At 35.4% G+C, this 23,568-nt stretch overlaps 1 protein-coding gene across 2 annotated transcripts in view; it reads left to right on the forward strand.

The window, feature by feature from the left end:
• The window catches only part of Mcf2 (MCF.2 cell line derived transforming sequence), a 76,639-nt gene that overhangs the window by 22,599 nt on the left and 30,472 nt on the right, over window positions 1-23,568 (forward strand). For both annotated transcript variants that reach the window (XM_026392224.1, XM_026392225.2), the window contains exons 5-12: window positions 322-438; window positions 2,027-2,176; window positions 3,955-4,088; window positions 4,410-4,524; window positions 8,237-8,356; window positions 19,034-19,225; window positions 20,248-20,439; window positions 21,665-21,836. In XM_026392224.1, the coding sequence (XP_026248009.1) occupies window positions 322-438; window positions 2,027-2,176; window positions 3,955-4,088; window positions 4,410-4,524; window positions 8,237-8,356; window positions 19,034-19,225; window positions 20,248-20,439; window positions 21,665-21,836 (1,192 nt within the window). The remainder of the gene's footprint in view (window positions 1-321; window positions 439-2,026; window positions 2,177-3,954; window positions 4,089-4,409; window positions 4,525-8,236; window positions 8,357-19,033; window positions 19,226-20,247; window positions 20,440-21,664; window positions 21,837-23,568) is intronic.

The following is a 23,568-nucleotide window of genomic DNA, read 5'->3' on the forward strand; positions in this document are numbered from 1 at the left end:
ATACAGTCCTTTTACTTTGTTGTGAGTGTAGTATTCTTTCACAAGCTGAGCCATTTACAATGAAAACTTTTAGATGAAAGAGAATTAGGTGTTTGGGTTTTTATGTAGGTTAATTTTGCTGTAGAGAAATGTTTTGTAAATAAAGACTTATTACCTAAATAAGGTAATGCAAACGTGTGGGGTTCATGTACAAGAGAGAACTGTTAGAACCATTTATAGAAGATGAATTTCTGCTAAATGTATGCTAAAGTTCATTTTACAGTTTAATGGAGGGATGTCATGAAGGACAGTTAACAGTATCTTTTTTGCTTATTTATATAGGTTGTTATGCTGAGCTCAGTTAGTGATTTGCTGGCATACATTGATGACAAGCAGTTAACCCCTGAGTTAGGCGGCACCTTGCAGTACTGCCACAGTGAATGGATCATCTTCAGAAATGTATGTTGCTTTTGCCCTTACCGTAGAGCCTATAGTTCATATTAGTCTTTAAATCTAGTTCTAGAATTTTTTCCTATTTGAGAAAAACAGATTTTTTCGGGGCTCCTACTTTTCAAATACATTTAAAATTCAACATCTTGATTTTTCTTCCATAGGCAATATCTAGAAATGAAGAGTCACTAGGGTTGGCAGTTGAAGGAGAGGTCTAGAGAACGAGGAAATCTTACTCTGCCAAACCCTGCCTGTGGTCATGTAGTAACTTGAAGAAACAAAGGTTTTGGGTTCAGATCCTGTCACTGCTGATTTTTAGCTGTATGACCTTGGACAATATACACAACCTCTCTTAATCCTAGTTTTCCAAGCTATAAAATGGGAATAATAATACCTTACCTCATAGGAGTCTTGGGGAGATTAAATAATATACCTAATGCAAAAAGATTGGCTCAGTGCATAGCATATGACAAGCCCTCAACAAGTCAAGTAATATTAATCTCATCATCCTAGGGATTTTTCTGAGGCAATTACATTTGTAGCAGAGTCCTTCTGTTTTAGAAATTTTCGAATAAGTGAAGGCTATGTGCTTCCCAGGTCAGAATCAGGTCGGAATCCATGTTAAATGTGTTAACTTCAAATTCCAGAGAAATGGGATTTTTTTTCTGAAGAAAATAATGATGTTTCATTAAATCAGGGTTTCATTTTCCTCATCCTGCTTCTTTATCCAACAGTTCATTTAATAATTCATTCAACAATTCATTCATCCACATGAAGGTGTGTTGTCAAGATAATAATATCTATCCTTTAATAACCTACAAAACCAAACTAAAGGAGCAAATACCTTGAGCTGCATGGTAGATAGATGGTTCATGTAATCTCTACATTTTGTCCATCTCTCTGTAAGTAATGGATTTTGTAAAAAAACAAAAACAAAAACAAATTAACAACACAACCTTATTTGCCATTTTAGGGCAATAGAGCCTTTGATATGGCATTTCAGATCTTCAATAGTACTTGCAATGAATTATTGTGACAACTTGTCCCCCCTCTTTCCTAAGACCATTACCTTGTTTGGAATGCTAATGCTATTGATAAATGGTTATAAACAAATATAAAGTGACTTTGCTGTTCTCATCTCTTTAACAGTAAACTAATGGCACTTTTACCCATTGCAGAGTTTGTAGAATAAGGAAAGCTCTGTGATTTTTAAGGACATAAAATGGATTATTCAGTACATGGCATCTTTAAGAAATATTTTTTTGGGGGTGGTGCTGGGGATTGAACCCAGGGCCTTGTGCATGCCAGACAAGTACTCTATCACTGAACTATATTCTTAGCTCCCCCCAAAACATTTTTATCAGTGTCTAAGACAAAAGTTCATAAATTTAGAAAAAAGACATCCAAGAAGAACCATAACTTTGCTCTTAGTTTCTTAGAGCCTTAGATGCAAAGTTAGAGTTGATTGCCAAGGGTAATGCCAGAGTTCCCAACATACATGTTTGATGTTATACCCAAATAAAAATAAATGCAATTATTGGTCCAGGTTTTGTTATGTTGGCAGAGTTTCCATAAAAGAATCACTGGCTCTTTGCAGGCTATAGAAAATTTTGCCCTCACAGTGAAAGAAATGGCTCAGATGTTACAGTCCTTTGGAACTGAACTCGCTGAGACAGAACTACCAGATGATATTCCTTCAATAGAAGAAATCCTGGCAATTCGTGCCGAAAGGTATCATTTATTGAAGGTATGTCTGAATGGACAAGCAAAAGTTTTACATGGTCTTTTTCCAGAAATATGTTTGACACATCAATTTCACACTGATTGTTACATGTTTGTATATTTATATTTAAAAGTATAAAAATAATATTCCATAAGAGAAGAATGTTCTGGATAGGCTGAACTTTTAAGTGTCCCTTCTGCAAATGGTATATTGTCTTGGGAAATTGTTTATTTGAAAATAGAATATATTATAAATGATACAGAATAAGAAATCTACAGTCATTTGTTAATCTCATATTCTTTATATTATGGAGAAGCCTTCTCATTCAGAAAGCAAGTGTAAGAGTCAGCAGTTCACAGGTGTTCTGTTTTAATTTCCTCTACAGGTACAGTGTGAAATGGGAGAAGGTGCATTTGATGAGGAGCCAGAAAGCCTGATTTCTTCTCCCATCTCTGCCATGATCTAGTGTTGTGGCCAAGGCCATGTTGCTCAGTAGATTATGAGCTTTCTTCTCCACAGAGTACTAGTGCTTAATGTTTTCTTTGGTAAACCAGGAGTGGCAACTGAATTTAGTTTTCCTACTCATTTCTGATCATAGAGTTTGGGTTGTGAAAGATTCTGAAGCACAGTTTTGACAATGAGCAAGTACTTTGAGGGTCTCTTTTCTCAAAAAGTTTAATAACATTCTCAACAAATACCACACATTGAATTATCACTGTTTCCTTCATATGTTAATAGGCATACTGGGCACACTGTCATATTTGAGCTTTGTGTACAGGTTGCATATTTCAGTTAAAAGAGGAGAGAAACTGAATGTTTGAACTATAACCTAAAAGCCAAACTTTTTCCAAGGAAAGAAAACTGTATTTTATAAACTGTGTGATGTCGGGCAGTTTGCTTATCCTCCTGAGTTTCAGTTTCTTTATATGTGTAATGAGGTTGATAATGATGATTGTGCATATCTTATGTATGGTTGTGTGAAGGTGGAATGAGGTAAAGTGTGTGGTGTATGTATAGCAGTGCTTGGCACACAGCTCATGCTTATAAATTCAACTTTTTTTCTCTTTGTAATCCTGGGAATTGAACCCAGGGACTCACACATGCTGGGTAAGTGCTCTACCACTGAGTCATACCTTCAGCCCCTTAGGCCCAAATTTTTACTTACAATTTTAGGGGACCCTTGAAACTACTGAAGAAAGTCTTATGTTACTTTTTGATGTCTGAAAAAAGTCTATGTTTTTAGACAAGTCTCCAATCATAAGACCTTCTAAATAGAAACATATACTTCATGGTGTTATTTAACCCCAAATGTGAAGTAAAATAAGACTTATGGTGGGAAGTGATTGCTAACAATTAAGGATTAGTAAGAAAGATACATGATTCTTTTTCAATATACACTCGACATCTGTAACTCTATGTTTTCTATTTTGATAGTTTTTATTGTGCTAATACTGCCTTATTTGAACACTTTAAAATATTACCAGAACAGAATGGAATAGATTAGAACTTGCTACCAGCAAGAGAAGGAGGCAGCAAAGAGAACACATGCTACTTCTCCCGGTAATAATTTTATAGAATAGTGATTGAAACATCCATCTCTAAGGCAAAGGCTTCTTGGATCTTCAAAGCTTGTGGATTTTGTAGTATTGAAATATCCTTGATTTTTCAGATAGCTGTGCAAGGAAAGCCCATTCTAGAGCACTATTTCTATTCTACATGCCATGAATGTATATTGCCTTCCCTTCAGGTTGTTCAGGTTGGATCACTAATCAGCTGATATATCCCATTGTGCCTCTGTACAGAATGATATTACAGCTGTAACCAAAGAAGGAAAAATTCTTCTAACAAATCTGGAAGTGCCTGACACTGGAGAAGCTGTCAGTTCGAGTATTGAACGTCATCAGCAAATAAATGGTGACTGGCAAACTATTAATAAGTAAGTATACTTTTTTTTTTTTACTTTAGAGTTAACTTATTTATATTTTCAAGAAGGAATTATATATTTTTGTTACATTCCATTATGTGTGAAAGTAGTTCTGGAGCTCTGAAAATCTGAGAACTTCTTGCCAGGGTCATCTCACAGAAATTAGCTTGCCTGCAGAACTAAGTTTTGTGAACATTGTCTCTGTCATAACCAAGTGCCACAGACTGTGACCTTGTCTATAATTCTTAATGTCCAGACCAGTTTTATTGACGTAGCTGTGATACAGGTGTTTTTTTTTTTTTTAATAAATTCTTTGATTTTTTCTTTGTTAAGATTGCTGGCTCAAGTGCATGACATGGAAACAGCTTTTGATGGATTTTGGGAAAAACACCAATTAAAAATGGAGCAGTATCTGCAACTGTGGAAGTTTGAGCAAGATTTTCAAGAGGTCAGTTAAAGGATTTCTTATACATTTCTTTTCATTATGCCAGAGGTTCTTACTTCTTGAGCATCAGAATCCAGTCTTATAATATGCCCATATATACCTATAGAAAGACTGTGAAGCATGTATAAGTGAGCGTTGACTTAGAATGCACAAAACCTCTACTAAAATTCTCAGACTTCTCTTCTTCAACTTACCCATTTCCTATGAGATGGTATTTAGGTGCCAACATGTATGAAAGGGACAAAGTTTGTCTTCCTTGAGGTTTGTTATTCATTTTAGATATTAAGTATTTATAGGCTGTGTGATAGCATTCCAAGGAAATAATACCCACTTCCTACTTGGTGTTTAAATACCATATATCTGAGCTGAGCTTATGATTTAACCAAGGTTTTTTTTTTTTTTTTTTTTTTTGATCCAGGACTTGATTTCTATGAAAAGCCTGACAGATGCAATTAAATCATGTTTAGTTACATATTTTTTTTTAGAGAGAGAGAGAATTTTTAATATTTAGTTTTTTAGTTTTCGGTGGATTCAACATCTTTTTTATTTTATTTTTATGTGGTGCTGAGGATCGAACCCAGCACCCTGTGTATGCCAGGCGAGCACGCTACCACTTGAGTCACATCCCCAGCCCCTAGTTACATATTATTTAAAAGATCGAAAGTATATTTCAGTTTCACCCACCTGGATAATCCATCATAAGTGGCCAATACCCATACTTTAGTTTCTTCCATCTGTGTAGCAGCCCTGTCGAAGCTCCTCACAGACATAGTACTTGGTCATGCTCATCAAGGAAAATTCCATTTCTTTTCTCTCCTGTGTGTGTCTAGCTTGTGTTCTGCTCATGAATGGCTTACTTGCCTGGTATTCATTTGTTCTCTAAGAATTAGGTGTTTTGGAGGAGCACAGCATTCTGGACTTAGGGCTCAGTTATTCCCAACCCAATACTCACAAAATAGGACTTTCCTGAGTGTACCAACTATGTTATCTACTCATATGTGAATTTTCATCCAATCGACATTCTTGTTCTGTGGTTATATTCTGTTTCTTCAAGTCATTGCTGTCTCTAATCAGTATTCTTGTTTTACAGTGTGCCCTTATTGACAGTCTGTATCTCATAGTTACTTGAAGAAAGGTTTTTTTTTGTTTGTTTGTTTAGAAGGTTCCTCTTTTTTTTTTTTTTTTAAGAAAAACTTACTTGGGGCTGGGATTGTAGCTCAATGGTTAAATGCTCCTGGATTCAATCCCCAGTACCAAAAACAAAACAAACAAACAAAGAACAAAGCAAGAAAAAAAGAAAGAAAAAAATCATTTGGAAATTTCAATTTATAGAAAACTTGCAAATGTAAGGAAAGTAGAAACACCCATTTATCTTCTCCCCAGATTAATTTATTTATAATATTTTGCCAAATTTGCTCTATTATTTCTATTCCCTTGCTCATATGTATATACAGATAATTTTTTGTGAGCATTGAGAATAAGTTTTATACATTATGGACTTCCTCCCTAAATATTTCATTTGTTTTCTAATAATTATTCTCATATATCCACAGTACTGTTATGAAATTCAGCACATTTAACAACAATGCAATACTTTTATACTTTCTACCATCAATATTTCAATTCTGTCCATTGACCCAGTAATGGCCTCTATAGCATTTCTTGTTCTTTCCATACAGGGTCTACTCTAGATTTCAGTATTGAATTGTCATGTCCCTTTAGTCTCCTTGAATCTAGAACATTTCCACAATCTTTCTTTGTATTTTATGACATTAATATTTTGAAGAATGTAGTCTATTTTAAAATAAGATTTCTTCATTTTGAGTTTGACATCTCATGAATAGCTTTAGTCTATATGACCAACTAGATGACTACATAAGTGATGTGCTCTTCTCAGGGTATCACACCTGCCTCTCATTGTTGATATGGATTTTGATTAACCAGAAAAATGTTACTGAATTTCTCCTATCGTTACCCCTTGTCCCATAACTAGTAGAATATATGTTGAGAGGAAATTTAAAGCAATACAATTATCTTGCTCCTAATCAAAATTTCCCATAGATTTAGCATCAATCTGTTTCTTTCCTGAACAACTCTTTACTATGGTAATTGTTAAATGATGATTTTCCAACACTTATCCATCCACAGTAGGAACTGTGCTAAAGCAAGAGTCTTTCCTTTTTCTCATTTAATTAATTTGATTCATACATTTATCATGATTTATAATTTATTACTATTCTTTCCTCTGTTTTTTCTTTTTTGTGAATTGAACTCAGGGCCTCACATATGCTGTGCAAATGGTCTACTGCTGAACTACATCCCCGGTCCTTTTCTTTTTCCTTTTCATTTTTTTTTTTTAAATTTGGGACCAAGTCTAAATTGCTGAGGTTGGCTTCTAACTTACAGTCCTCCTGCCTCAGACTGCCAAGTGGCTGGGTTTATAGGTGTGTACCAATGTGCCTTGCTTCTTTTACTGTTCTTCACTACTTTATTATTGAAACTGGTTACTCTGTCCTTGTGATGTTCCCCAGTGTTTTTTAAATAAAATCATTTGTTACTTTCTGGCATGAAGAGATATTTCAAACTTATCTTGCACCTATTCTGCACCTATTAACCCTTGGAAATGAACATTTTCTTAGGGACCCTACTTTCTTTACTGAGAAACATCATTAAAGATTAAAATGTAGTTGCTGGGGGCTGGGGTGCTGGGGTTGCGGCTCAGTGGTAGACCATTTGGTAGACCAGCACCTAGCATGTGTGAGGTTCTGGGTTCAATCCTCAGTACCACATTAAAAATAAATAAATAAAATAAAGGTATTGTGTCCAACTACAACTCAAAAAATATTTAAAAAAAAATACTTGCCAGGTGTGCTTATCACCATAGGAGGGGCTTTGTTTGCAGGATTATTCACCATAAAGCTGGGAAATTTGTGTGCATATATATACATATGTATATGTTTATATACATACATGCAAATACATGTCTACATATGACTGTACACATACATAGTGATCTTGTATGAATCATGAGTATACTTGAGTATACTTGGAAAGTTAAATTTTAACAGATTACATCTATTTGTGTAGGTAAAATAGCTGAGCATATTTTCATATGTTTAATTTTTCATATTGACATTCTTATTTGATGACATTCCCTATAAAATTTGATCATACATTGTGGGGTAGGGAGGGGGAGCATGGGAGGAATAGACAAACTCTAGATATGGCAGAGAGGTGGGAGGGGAAGGGAGGAGGCATGGGGTTAAATGGTGGAATGTGATGACCATTATTATTCAAAGCACGTGTATGAAGACACGAATTGATGTGAATATATTGTGTATACAACCAGAGATATGAAAAATTGTGTTCTATATATGTAATAAGAACTGCAAAGCATTCCACTGTCATATATAAATAAAAATAAATTAAAAAAACTTGATCATAAAGACAGAATGCCAGGAGGGTGCAGTAGTGCAGGCCCATAATCACAGTGACTCAAGAGGCCGAGGCAAGAGGATCATAAGTTTGAGGCCAGCCTGAGCAAACTTGTTAGACTGTCTCAGAAGATAAGAAAAGGTTTGTGGAATGTAATTCAGTGGTAGAGCACCCTGGGTTCAATCCCTAGTTACCCCCACCAATAAATAAATCTAAATAAATTCAGAATGATTAATTATTTGTATGTTTTTAAAAAATCTTTTTTATTTCCTATGTTTAGCTTGTCACTGAAGTTGAACTTCTATTAAATCAGCAAGCTGAGCTGGATGATGTAACAGGGAATATAGCTCAAGTAAAACAAAAAATTAAAAAATTGGAAAACTTAGATGAAAAGTCTCAGGTAAGATTGTATTTTAAATATCCACTGTGTTTATTGAGTATAATAGTTTTGTTTTGGTGGAACTAAGTAATATGAACCCATATTGTGCTTAATCTTCTAACAGCATTCTGTTTTAATTGGCACAATGATATTGATCTAAATTTTGTTTTGTTCAATGTGGCCCCAATGTGACATTGATGGAATGACATATAGTTGTAAAGGAAGGCCTCTGAGATAATGGCTTGAACTGTTTCAACCCCAGTAGTTGGAACAACAGCATAAATCATTTTGGAAACACTAGAAAAATGTCATCAAGAATGGTATTGGGCATGTGTAACTAATTAGAACAAATTTTTAAAAAAAGAATGGTATTAGGTACTTAGAAATGATGGAAACATACCAAAACATAATTCCTTAAATGCCCACCATATGATATATTCAGTTGAACCAAATGGAGACTCACGCAGCTAGTCTACTGAGTCTTACTAGCTGTGTGACCTTAGGTATATTAATTTTTAAGTCTTAACCTCCTCATCTATAAATTGAGAATAAAATGATCTACTCTGCAGAGTGATTGTAAGGATTTATTCAGATGTATATAAAGTAATTAGAGCAGCACCAGAGATGTTTATTAAGTACTTAAAGGAAGTAGCTGTCATTATTTCTGCTAGTCTTAAAGCTTGTATTAATGGCTTTAGTACTTAACAAATTCTATCTTTGTTTGCCTCTCTTGGACGTGAGAGCAAGGCTATGCTTTCTAAGATGTGTTCTTAGTAAACAGATCAGGGGGTGAACCACACATATGTAAAAATAAAAACGGAGAAACAGCAATTGTAGTAATCAGTTCTGGCATTATGATTGTAGATCTCCATGATTGTGTATTAATTTTACATTTTCCTCTGGCATAGTAGAAAAAGAATGCAAGCTGGCTTGGAAACTAGGGGGCTTTTTGTGGTACTAAGGATTGAACCTCATGCATGCTAGGTACTCTACCACTGAACTGCATCTCTAGTTGCATTTTTGTTTTCATTTTTAATTGTGATATAAAACACATAACATAAAATTTGCCATTTAAACCATTTTTTATATTACAGTATTATGATTTAATTCACCATTATTTATATTTTAAGAATATGAATGTAAAACCTAGTATATATGAGGCATTATACTAAAATCTTTACACGTACATGTCTCATGTTCATGACAGCCTCCTAAAATAGATGCCTTAACTCTCCCCATTTTATAGATGAGGTAATTGAAAAATAAGACCTACTGGTTTTGCCAATCATTCTACATTTGGTTGGCAAAATTGAGAAGCATCTGACTCATTCTTAGGCTTTATATTAATCATGCATAAAATTGATGAGGTGATACCACTTTATATATCTTTTCAGATATCTTAAATTAGATAGTAAAATGACTCTAAATTTCACTTGAAGGCTAAATGCATATGAATAGTAAAGAAAATTCAGAAAACAAGGTAATGCTTTACCAGTTGCCTAAAACATGCAACTTTATTATACAAAGATGATAATTCAAATCAGCAATGAGAAAGAATACTCGGTAAGTGGTATAGGGACAACTGGTTAGAATTTAATCTGGGAAAACCATTTAAGATGTCAGTAAATGTTTTATATGGCATCAGTCTTATTTTAGTATGTTAAAATCTATTAACTACAATTGAAGCATAATAGTCCAATGCTCTCAGTTCAGGATTGTGCAAAACCAAAGGGAAAGAACAATCATATATCTGGAAAAGTTTTAGCATGAAAGATACAGGTGAAGTTTACATAGTATCTGCTTCTATACACTCAAAGTAGATTTTTTTTTAGAAAGAAATTTCTTTTTAATACCTTTATTTCACTTATTTATTTTTATGTGGTGCTGAGGATTGAACCCAAGGTCTTGCACGTGCTAAGTGAACGCCCTACCACTGAGCCACAACCCCAGCCCCCTCAAAGTAGTTTTTAAAAATGACCACTGACTTGATAAATTCTCTGGTAGAGATTTGCACTACTCGCCTATATCTGGCTCTCCTTTTCGTTTAGGCACATATATTTTGGTGGGCTAAGTGATTACTTGTGACCAATTAGTTCAAAGAATTAAGATACAATACTGTATGACTTAAAATGTGACATATCCCAGATGGAGTGAACAATAAAGGGAGTGAGGCTCCATCTGCCTAGATTACTTAGTGGCTGTGTGTAGCAAAGTTTTTTTTTTTTTTTTTTTTTTTTTTAAAGTCCAACTATTTTACCCAGCAATAAAAGAGAATAAAATCATAGCATTTGCAAAAAAAAAAAAAAAAAAATCATAGCATTTGCAGGTAAATGGATGGCAATGGAGAAGATAATGCTAAGTGAAGTTAGCCAATCCCCCCAAAACAAATGCTGAATGTTTTCTCTGATATAAGGAGGCTGACTCATAGTGGGGTAGGGAGGGGGAGCATGGGAGGAAGAGATGAATTCTAGATAGGGAAGAGGGGTTGGAGGGAAAGGGAGGGGGCAGGGGATTAGCAAGGATGGTGGAATGTGATGGCCATCATTATCCAAAGTACAGGTATGAAGACAAGAATTGGTGTGAACATACTTTATATACAAACAGAGGTATGAAAAATTGTTCTATATGTGTAATAAGAATTGTGATGCATTCTGTTGTCATGAATTAAAAAAACAATTAAAAAAGAAAAGAACAGAAAAAAATAAAGTACAACTATTAATGCATATTAATTGAACAAATTAATGGGATTCACTGCGCTATTTCCATCTTTGTATATATTGTGCTTTGATCATGTCTATCTTCCCTTCCACCCTCTCTTGGCCTCACCTATCTTTCCCTCCTCTCCTCTCTTTTCCCCTTTCCCTTCACTTCCTTTCCCTTCCCATCTAGACATCCCTCTTTTATTTTCAGGTCATCTTTTTTTGTTTGTTTTCATATATAAGAGAAAACATGGGATACTCATCTTTTTGCATCTGGCTTCCTTTGCTTAACATGATGTTCTTGAGTTCCATTCATTTTCCTGCAAATGATAAGATTTCATTATTCTTAATGGCTTAATAATACTCCATTGTGTATATATACCATATTTTTTTTATGTGTCTCTCTCTTGATAGGCACCTAGGCTGATTCAGTAACTTGGTTATTATGAATAGTGCAGCAATAAACATAGGTATGCAGGTGTCTTTTTAGTATACTCACTTCATTTCCTTCAAATAAATATCCAGGCACGGTACAGCTGGATCATATATTAGTTCTAATTTTGAAGAACCTCCATGCTATTTTCCATAATACAAATTTACAGTGTATACATTTCCTTTATTCCTTCCTGCATTCTCACATTATTTTTTTATAACAGGTTTTTTTTTTTGACTGAGTTGAAATGGAATCTCAGTGTAGTTTTTAACTTGCAGTTCTCTGATGGCTAATGATTGTAAGTAGTTTTTAATAAATTTTTGGCCATCTATAATTCTTCTTTTGAGAAGTATCTGTTCAGATCATTTGCCTATTTATTTATTTAAGACCTTTATTTTATTTGTGTTTATTTTTATTTTTATTTTTATTTGGTGCTGAGAATTGAACCCAGTGCCTCACACATGCTAGGCAAGTGCTCTACCACTGACCCACAACCCCTGGCCCCTGTCTATTTTTTAAATAACCTTATTTTATTTGTTTATATAATTAATGTGCTGAAGATTGAACCCAGTGCCTCATATGTGCTGGATAAGCACTCTATTACTGAGCTACAACTCCAGCCCCCTCATTTGTTCATTTTTTTGATTGGACTACTTATTAAGTTGGACTATTAAGTTTTTTGAGTTCCTTATATGTTCTGCATATGAATCCTCCATCAGATGAATGACTGGCAAAGATTTTCTCCCACTCTGTAGGTGGTCCTTTTTTTAAAAAAGAGAGAGAGAGAAGAGAGAATTCTTTAATATTTTTCAGTTTTTGGTGGACACAACATCTTTATTTTATTTTTTATGTGGTGCTGAGGATCGAACTCAGCGCCCAGTGCATGCCAGGAGAGCATGTTATCCCTTGAGCCAAATCCCCAGCCCCTGTAGATTGTCTTTTTATGCTTTTGATCATTTCCTTTGTTGCAAAGTATGCAGAAGCTTTTAAATTTGATCTAATTCCATTTGTCAATTCTTGATTTTGTTTCCTGAGCTATTGGACTCCTACTCAGGAAATAGTTGTCTGTGCTAATATTTTGGAGTGTTTCCCTATGTTTTCTTATAGTATTAGTTTTAAAGTTTCAGATCTTACATTAAAGTCTTTGATCTACTTTGAGTTGATTTTTGTACAGGGTGAGAAATAAGGGTCTAGTTTCAGTTTTCTACAGTTCTTTCAACACCTTTGTTGATAAAGCTGCATTTTCTCTAATATAAGTTTTTTTTGCACCTTTGTTGAGAATTAGTTGGCTATAAATGCATGTTTTTTTTTTCTGGGTCCTCTATTCTATTACATTGGTCTATGTGTGTTTTAATGACAGTGCCATGTGACTTTTGTTACTATAGCTCTGTAGTATGTTTTGAATCCAGGAATTATATGACTTCAGCATTGTTCTTTTTGCTCAGGATTGCTTTGAGTGTTCAGGGTCTTTAGTACTTCCATTTGAATATTAGGATTATTTTTTCTAGTTCTGTGAAAAATATCATTGGTATTTTAATAGAGATTGCATTGAATCTATAGACTACTTTTGATAGTATGGGCATTTTAACTATTAATTTCCCCAGTCCATGAACTTGGGAGATCATTCCATCTTCTAGTGTTTTCTTGAGTTTCTTTCTTATTTGTTTTATGTTTTTCATTGTAAATGTCTTTCACTTTCTTGATTTCCTTGATTTCTAAGTGTTTTTTAAAGATATCATGAATGGGATTGCTTTTCTGATTGTCAGCAAATTCAGTTTTGGTGAATAGAAAAATCTACTGTTTTTTGTATGTTACTTTTGTATCCTGCTGCTTTGTGTAATTTGTTCATCAACTCTAAAAGAGTCTTTTGGTGGAATCTTTAGGGTTTTCTAAGTATAAGAATTCTATCATCTGCAAACAGGAATAATTTGACTTTTTCCTCTTCTGTTTGTGTTCCTTTGATTTCTTTTTCTTGCCTGATTGTTCTGGCTAAAATTTCAAGTACTATATATGATTGAGAGCAGTAAGTAGACATCCTTGTCTTGTTCCCAATCTTAGAGGAAATGTTTTCAGTTTTTCTCATTCAGTATGATGTTTGCTATGGACTCATTGTAGATAAGCCTTTATTATATTGCAATATGGTTCTTCTATACCTAAGTTATTTTTATAATGAAAAGTTGTTTATCAAAGACTTTCTGCATCTGTTGAGGTGATTGTGTGATATTTTTGTTGGATTTTATTCATGTGCTTTATCAATTTTTTTTATTTGCATGGATTTAACTATTCTTGCTACATTGGAATGAAACCAACCTGATCATGGTGTATGATCTTTTAAATATGATGTCAAATTCAATTTACAAGTATTTTATTGAGGATTTTTCCATCACATATGTTAAGAATGTTTGTCTGTAGTTTTGTTTTTTGTTGTATTCTTATGAGGTTTTGGTAGCAGGCTAAGACTGGCTTCATAGAATGAGTTTGTATGTGTTCCTTGCCTTTCTATTTTATGAAATAATTTGAAGAGCATTGATAATAGTTTTTTAATAAAAGTCTGGGTTCTTTAATATAAGTCTGGTAAAATTCAGCAGTAAATCATCTTCTCCTGGGCTTTTTTTTTGTTTGTTTGTTTGTTTGGAGACTTCTTATTATTGCTTCATTGTTATTCATGTTCTGTTTTTTATATCCTCCTAGTTCAATTTTGATAGGTCATATATATTTAGAAATCTGCCCATTTCTTCTAGACTTTTCAGTTTATTGGAAAATGATTGTTCAAAATATTCCCTAATGACTTTCTGGATTTCAGTGGTATCTGTGGTAGCATCCCCTTTTTTGTCTTTGATTTTTATATATTTGGGTCTTCTCTCTTGGTTAGTTTGTCTAAGGGTTTGTCAGTCTTGTTTATCTTTTCAGAGAACCAGCTCTTTGTTTTACTGATCCTTTATATTGTTCTTTTAGTCTCTATTTCATTCTATTTCTGTCGTGATCTTTATTTTTCTTTTTTTTTCTGCTTATTTTTGTTTTACCATATTTCACTACATAATCATTGCAGATTTTATGCTCTATTTTTGTGGAAAAAAGTAGGATACAAGCATTATGTAAAGCTTTTTAAAAAATGTGCTGGAGGGCTGGGGATATAGCTCAGTTGGTAGAGTGCTTGCCTCACATGTACAAGTCCCTGGGTTCAATCCCCAGCACCAAAACAAACAAACAAACAAACAAACAAAAAATAATGTGCTGGTATTACTTAAATATCATTTATCACTAAATGTCTTTGGTGCAAGATTAGGATGCATAGAATACTTATGAATACATATTAATATAGTGGTGATGCTTATGCAGTGAAATATAGTAATTTGTTCTTGTTTTCCTAAGATCTTAAGATGATGCATCTTTAGATTATTTATTTGTGATGTTTTTAAAATGTAGGCACTCATAGCTATAACTTCCCTCTTAGAACTGCCTTTGAGGCCAAATGTTTTTTTCTGATATGCAGATGCTGATTCATAATGGGGGGTGGCCTGGGAAGAATGGAGGAACTTTGGATTGGGCAGAGGAGAGAAGGGGAGAGGTGTGAGGGTGGAAAGGACAGTGGAATGAGATGGACATTATTACCCTATATACATGTATGATTATACTAGTGGTGTGACTCAGCACCATGTACAGCCAGGGGAATAAGAAGTTGTGTTCCATTTGTTTGCAATATGTCAAAATGCATTCTGCTGTCATGTATAACTAATTAGAACAAATAAAAAATAATAAAAGAACTGCCTCTGATAGTACATTATGTTTCCATTTTAATTTGACTTCAGAAATTTTACAATTTCATCCCTTATTTTTTCAGTGACCCACTGTTCCTTCAAAGTGTATTGTTCATTTTGCATGTTTGTGTAATTTCCCTTGCTGTTGACTTCTAGTGTCATCCCATTATGATCCAATAAGATGCAAGAAATTAGTTCAGTTTTTTGAATTTGTGAAGACATGTTTTATGGTCTAATGTATGAACTATTTTTGGAAAAAGTTCCAGGTGCTGATGAAAAGAATGTGTATTCTGCAGTTGTTGAATAAAATATTTTGTAGATTTCTGTTAATCTACAAAATGTTAATAATACTATAGATCCATTTGATCTATAGTATAATATAACTGATGTTTCTTTGTTATTTATCTGTGTAATCTGTTGGTGACAGTGAGGGTATTAAAATCACCTGCTATTATTGTACTAGGAGTGAATTCTCCCTTTATGTCCAATAGAGTTTGCCTTATAAAATTGGCAGCTCTAATGTTTGGTGCATATGTATATATTTATAATCATCTTATTGATGAATTGTTCCCTTTGTCAATGTGTAGTGACCTTCTTTGTCTTTTCTAACTTATTTTGGCTCATAGATTACTTTGTCAGATATGAATCACTATTCCTACTTGCTTTTGGATTTTCTTTACATGGATTATCACTTTTCATCTTTTCACTTTCAGTCTGTGCATATCTTTGTCAGTGAGGTGAGTTTCTTGCAGGCAGTGGATTATTGGATCTTGAATTTTAATCCAATCATACATCCAATCTGTGTCTTTTAATTGGGGAATTAACATATTTGCTTTCAGGATTATTATTGAAATATGTTGTGTGATGTGTAGTTGGTTACAGTTATGTTGTTTTTCTTCTGTTTGTTTTGAATATTCTATGTTCATATTCTCCTGTCTTACTCATCTAGATTTTTCGGTTATCTGTATTAATAATGTTTGATTATTTCCTAATTCTCTGAAGATTTGTTTTCCCCTTATTTCAAGATTTATTTCTTTCCCATGCTGTCCTGATTGTGTTTATCATTTTTCATTTTTGGATGTAGGAAGTTTTTGGTTTCTTGGGTTTTTTGTTTGTGGTGCTAGGGATTGAACCCAGGGCATCATGCCTGCTAGGCAAGCATTATACCACTAATCTTCATCCCTAACCCCCTCTTAAGTAGCTTCTGTAATGCAACACACTTGGAACCACTTCTCTCCCTCTGGCACTTCTAATAAAATCCACCAGGTATGGAGGAGAGGGGTAATGGGTCACAGCTGCAGCTTGTTATAATTCCTCTCAGGTCCCCCCAGAAGGTTGGGCAGAAAAACAAGCTGTGCTCTGTCTTTCCCAATGAACAAGTTAAGGGAATGTTCACCACACCTGAATTAGATCCTCTCTGGAGGCTTTATAGACTGTGCACACCCTGGTTACGGTAAACGTCGGCGCTGCGCTGAGCCCTTCTTACATTACTACATTTTGGTGAGTGTGGTGCTGTACAGGTATATATTTGCTCTGGAGGCTTTTATGTTGTGTTCCCTGAGGTGACATTTGTCCATGCCTTTGTGGATCCACAGAATACCTCTAAGGGTGAGGGGAATAACTGTACCATCAAGTTCTGTCTTAGAAGGGTATGGGAACCAAGTATTTTGCTAGTCTCAATCCTGGTGCCTTCAGATTTGGTCCCCATGTGAAACAATACATGATCAGTGTCACTTTATGGCACAGAGAGCAGGATTGCTGAATGTCTGTGTGCCCTGCCCCAGTCCCAGCCTACGCTCCCCCCGCAGCACATACCTCTCAGTGAGCTTTTTATCACAGACACTCCTTCAAGCCCTGTCTTGTGTGGTTGCTGCTTCCCCAATGTGATGAGGTGTTCACTGGGTCCCTGAGATGTGATTTTGCTAGGTTTTCTGACCCCCCTAGCAGTTTAGTCTCTAACCATAGGACCCTCTGCAAGATGGCTCTTGGCTATAGCATTCTGAGGGTTTGCTGAGAGATGCAGTGAGTTCCTTCTCTAAAGCTAGCTTTTTATGCAGGTCACCTATTTATATAGACTATTTATTTGCAAGGTTCAGCCTTCTGCACCATGCTGTGTGACTCTTTCACCTTTATCCCTTCAGAGGGGACAGTACCCTTTCCCCACTAAGCTGCTGAGTACCAGGAGCTGGGATATTCCATTTCTCCTGCTTTGCTGTTCTCCGTACTCTACCGTGTTGTTTTCTTTCTTTCTTTTTTTGTACTGGGATTGAACTAAAGTTGCTTTGAACTCTGGATCTTCCTGCCTCTGCCTCCCAAGCTGCTGGGATTACAGGCATGCACCAACACGCCTGGCCATCAGGTAGTCTTCTGTGTCATCAATTTCCAATGCTTATCCATGGTTCCTTTTCTCCATCAGCAGCAAACTACTGTCCACTGTCTCTGTTTTGCTATTTTTTGGGGGCCGGGATACCAAGAATTGAACTCGGGGGCACTCAACCATTGAGCCACATCCCCAGCTCTATTTTGTATTTTATTTAGAGACAGGGTCTCACTGAGTTGCTTAGGGCCTTGCCATTGCTGAGGCTGGCTTTGAACTCACGATCCTCCTGCTTCAGCCCAGGGATTATAGGCATGCCCCACCACACCTGGCTGTTCTGCCATCTTGAAGCTCTGTCTATCTTAACCATTTTAAATGTTTAGTTCAGTAGTGCTTGGTAAATTCACGTCACTATGCATGAGATCTTCTGAACTTTTTCATTTTTTGAAACTGAATTTCTAGACCCGTTAAACAGCAACTCCCCATTTTAATCTTGGCTTTCCCACTAGCTAGACAGGCTAGTCCCTTTATCATTTCTTGCTTTAGTTTTCTTTATTTTGCCTTGATGTGCATTTCCTGAGCTCCTCCCATGATTTAGTCACTATACTGGGGGAGTTAGAAGTTGACAGAGCAGAAGCAATGATGCAAAATTCCCTTTTGAGATTTATATTAGGTATGTTAAAAGTGCTCAGGTGGGGGGCTGGAGCTCAGTGGTAGAGTGCTTGCCTAGCACAGGTGAGGCACTGGATTCAATTCTCAGCACCAGATATAAATAAATAAAATAAAGGTCCATTGACAACTAAAAAAACATTTTTTTAAAAAAAGTGCTCAGGTGAGCGTTTTCTCTCATTTGGAAGGTAGAGAGAGGAAAAGGATCTAATGGAAATAGTAAGGGAGACCAGCAGAGTAGAGGAAGGGGATTAATAGGGAATGAGAAAGGGAGGGCATGGAGAAGTACTGGACGACAACGTCTACCAAATTATGCTGTGTCCAGTTTAAATATACCACAGTGAACCCTATAAAAAAAGGGAAGGTAACTGGGGAATGAGATTGATCCCACTATTAGGTATAATTATAATGCACCAATAAAAATAAGTAATCATGTGAATAGTGATTATAAGGAGATTTGCAAGCCTGGAATGATATGAAGTACATTAGCTTTTGCTTGGCTGGTGTGTATCTCAATTGCTGTATGTGTTTGTGTTTTAAATCTGTACATATCAGGAGAAGTAAATCTCTTCTACATTCTCAGTGGGATGGGATGTTAATTTTCAATTTCTGTAACTAGAAATGCATAAGCTTCTGCTCTAGCTAATTATTATAACTAAGTTTTTTTTTTCGGGAGGGCAGCCTGCAGAAGTATGGCATCAAATCATCTTTTTGGCCATGTATGTCCCCTGCTCAAACAATTTGCTTCTAAATTGTTTTCTTTTTTTCCTCTGTATGAACAGAGGTCATGCAGTCATTATTTTCTTTCTTTCTTAAAACCAGGATCTATTAACAAAAGCCCGATTTGTGATATTACATGGACACAGGCTTGCAGCAAATCACCATTATGCACTTGATTTAATCTGCCAGAGATGCAATGAGCTACGTTACCTTTCTGATATTTTGGTTAATGAGATCAAGGCAAAACGGATTCAGCTTAGCAGGACCTTCAAAATGCATAAACTCCTACAGCAGGTAGTGTGATGGGGAATGATCCGTTTCTGAAAAAGAGAGTAAGTTTATTCTTGGGTTCTCCTGGCCTGACATAAATTGCCTTTATGGCATACTTTTTATCTTTTCAGAGGCTATAGGATCAGAGTCTGGTATAGCTGTGAATTTAATTTTCAAAGGGTCTTAAGGACTGAGTTTGATTATGGTTTTTCAGTCTATCTATTTACTGAAACAGTATTCATGGCAGATTTGGTACAGTACAAATTTTGCCCTCTGTTCTGAATATCAAGATTGTGGTGGTAATGGCTTCCTTTCTACTTTGAGTGTATCTCTGAAGACTCTGCTGGTGACAGTTTATGCTCAGAACACTTTTAAAAGTCTGGGGAGCATTTTCTATAGCTTGAAATTCCTTTCACATTTTATAGTACAGCTCTAAAAAATTAAATAGCGACTGGAAAATACTCCTCCATGTCTTGTGGATCTGAGCCCTTTTCTGATTAGGCAATGAATTGAAAAGTCACCATACAGATCTGGCATTGTCAATTGAATGTAAAATAGGAGTATCACTTACAGACATCACATCTGAACACAAACATTTTGATTTGTACATCTTTTCTGGTAAGGAAACATTTATTCTTGTCCTTTGCAATCAATAAACATTTATATTACACTTTATAGTTTGTTAGAAGTTTCATATTTCAATTATTGACTTTGGGAAAATAGTGTGCAACTAAAGTGTTAGTATTGAGAAAATGGCCAGACCCCTGCTGCAGAATAAATTACTTGTTATGAAATAAATGCAGTGCTTCCTAACCTTGACTGTGCATCAGCAATACCTGCGGAGCTCTGTAAAAGTATAAATGTCTGACTTATAGCCCAGAGCTGCTGAATTAGAATTTCTGGGGGCAGAACCCAGATATCTTTATCTTTGAACAGCTCTGAAAGCAATCCTAATTCACAGCAGTGAGGGCTGATGACTACTCTCTTAACGGCAAACCTGTTTCCTCTTTATTCATTCATATTTATTTTCTTGATTTTCTCACTAGGCTCGTCAGTGCTGTGATGAAGGGGAATGTCTTTTAGCTAATCAGGAAATGGATAAGTTTCAGTCTAAAGAAGATGCCCAGAAAGCCCTTCAAGACATTGAAAATTTTCTTGAAATGGCTCTACCTTTTATCAATTATGATGCTGAAACCCTGCAGTATGAATTTGATGTAATGTTATCTCCTGAACTCAAGGTAGGAGGTGGTTTTGTTTTGTTTTGTTTTTGAAACAAATAAGAAAATCATAGTTATTGTACCATAAGCTCTTTTTTATCTTACAACTAACTTTGTCAACTTGAATGTATGCAGTCCTTCTTGAGAATAAGAGGTGATAATAGTACCACTGTCAAGCATCAAAAAATCCAAAGGCGGGGCTGGGGATGTGGCTTAAGCGGTAACGCTGGCCTGGCATGCACGGGGCGCAGGGTTCAATCCTCAGCACCACATAAAAATAAAGATGTTGTGTCCACCAAAAACTAAGAAATAAATATTAAAAAAAATCCAAAGGCATGTGCTTACTATATAATGAAAACTAATTTCTTTTGTGAGCTCCAATTTCATTATTTTCAAACTTTTAAAATATACTAGGAGCTCTTACAGACGGGGCCAAAGCTGATATAGAATGTTGGGCCCATGTCAGAAGCACTCTACCTCAAGCATCTTTCCTTTGTGCCATAGTGGCCACCTACAGGTGCTCTATGAACACAGATCTGGCTTTCCTACTCTGTTTGAAATGAAGGATTAAAGAAAGGGTCTGGGTATTCTTGGAGGAGGGGGAGCAAGTAGAAGTTGGTATGGTTTAACGGGAGAGCTATAGGTTGGTTTGGTACTGTTCCCTTGGAACATGAAGAACATGAAGTATCACAAATGCTCTTATCATGTTGTAGATAAGAGCATTTGTGATACTATTTGCTGATAAAATGTGTAAATGACCCTAAATTTGGAGCAATATGTAAATCCATGCCTAGCTGCAGATCCTTAGGGTTGCCCCAGAAGATCAGAAACATGCTTTGGCAATAACCAAGAGATTCTCTGGAAGCAACCAAGCTTAACTCTAGTTGCTTCAAAGTATCTAGGAGGGGCAGAAGGATATGTTTTCCATTGGTGGCTCTGAGGAGCCAGGAACACACTGAGAACTAAAGAGCAGACTAAGATGTAACAAAGTACTATGACAATTTGTTCATTTGATTGTTTCTAAAACGATTTTATGACTGCTTGTTAGATTTCTTCCTCATGTTGTTTTGAGGTCTTGGCTCTATATCCATTTGAAGAAAATACATTACTCCACTTTCTGTTATTTTCCTAAATTTCTTCTAGTTGTATTTTAAACTGTTTTTGTCTGAATGTGAGAAATGTAATACGGCTTTTGTTCTGATCCCATTTCACAATATACTTCATAGAATTCTTATGCAACCTACAGGTTCAAATGCAGACTGTCCAACTCAAGCTTGAAAATATTAGAACTATATTTGAGAATCAGCAGGCTGGTTTCAGGAACCTGAGAGATAAGCATGTGAGGCCAATCCAATTTGTGGTACCTGCCTCTGAAAATTTGATCAGAGCTAGAGCACCATTTTTTCCAACTAAACATGGTAAAAATCTCTTGTATTTAACTTATCTATCTCTGCTTTTCTTACTATTATTTACTTTGTTACTCTTGATGCTGAATTCTTTTTTCAGGCCTGATATATTAAAATTTTATTTTAGCATCTTTGGCCATATTTAAGTGATACTGCGAAAGGCAGGAGTCACATTGAGACTATTGTATAATCATAAAATGTAGTAACAGAATAGTGCAGGATGATGGACATCTCAGGAGTGATTATTTCTACCCTTAAAAATGAGTGTGAAAAGGTATTGGCATCAAGCTGACACTTTTCTTCAGTAGGTGGTAGAAGGTATATGAAACTAATATACATATGTGTTCATATTACTTATTGAATAAGTAATTTTACTATGTTAAACTATTATGTCCAACTATTACTTGGTTCTTATATGCTTCTGATATGTGAATGGCTTAGATAATAGGATGGTTTTTCTTTTCTAAATAGGTAATGGTAAACAGTAATTTTATTGGTGATTTCCTGTTAGAGTCCACTTTCAAGTTTTAATCTTTGTAGTCTATTTAACTGTGTAACATCCACTTCCTTTCTGAGTTCTGTGGGAGAAAAAATTATCCTTATAATGGTTTTGAACTACTATGAAAACTACTACCCCAAGGACTTCCTTGAGCTGCCTGTAGGGCCTCTTCCGGGAAAGTTTTTTGGTGTTTGAGGCATTAAATTGGTGAAATGGGTGAACTTGGACTAAAATTGTTCTCTCTCATGTAGGTAGAATCAGAGACTTCACTAGTGTAGGGAAACTGCTTTGAAATTCAGAGAAGGCTTGAGCCAGAGATAATGAACATAAAAATACAGAAGTGGATCAGATTAAAAAAAGGTGGTGGAAGCAAGTAAACTAAGATAAGACAATGAAAGTTAAATAGTTATAGTTATGAAATATACAAATATTAAAAATAAAGCTGTGAGCAATGCCTGAAATGAATAATGCTGCCTATATTGAAGATGCTAGAAATATCAAACATACTGGGGGAAAAAGTTTTTAAAAAATCAACCAAAAAAAGGGGAATGGTCATAGTGGGGTAGGGAGGGGGAGCATGGGAAAAATAGATGAACTCTAGATAGGGCAGAGGGTTGGGAGGGGAAGGGAGGGGGCAGGGGGTTGTTAATAATGGTGGAATGTGATGGTCATTATTATCCAAAGTACAGGTATGAAGGCACAAATTGGTGTGAATATACTATGTATACAACCAGAGATATGAAAAATTGACCTCTTTATATGTAATAAGAGTTATAATGCATTCCACTGTTATATATAAATTAAAAAACATTAATTTTAAAAAAATAAAAGTTGGGGGGGGGAGTGGATAAAATCCAAGAGCTGTGAGACTACCTATGAGAACAGGTTGATATTCCTAAGCAAAAGATATACTGTTAGGTATTTCTGGCTCCATTGGCTGTGTGACCTTGGGCAGTTTACTTAACCTTTTTTAGCTTTAATTTCTTGGTCTGTAAAATAAGGACCATGATAACCTCCTGACTTCAAAGGGTTATTGTGAAGACAAAGTGAAAAACATTGTAGACTATAAGAGTACTCAGTTAAATATCCAAGGGACATTTAATAAACTGTCCTTTCCCTCTAGTTAAGACTTCTTGCTTAATTGTCCTCTGAAGTGGTGCATCTTAGGTTGAAAATCAGGGTTGTGAATAGATTGTTCAGGACCCACTGGCGTCATTAATCATTCAAAGAGAATTTTGTTTTGTA

The sequence above is a fragment of the Urocitellus parryii genome, chromosome X (genome assembly GCF_045843805.1).
Source record: "Urocitellus parryii isolate mUroPar1 chromosome X, mUroPar1.hap1, whole genome shotgun sequence".
Taxonomy (NCBI): Eukaryota; Metazoa; Chordata; class Mammalia; order Rodentia; family Sciuridae; genus Urocitellus; species Urocitellus parryii.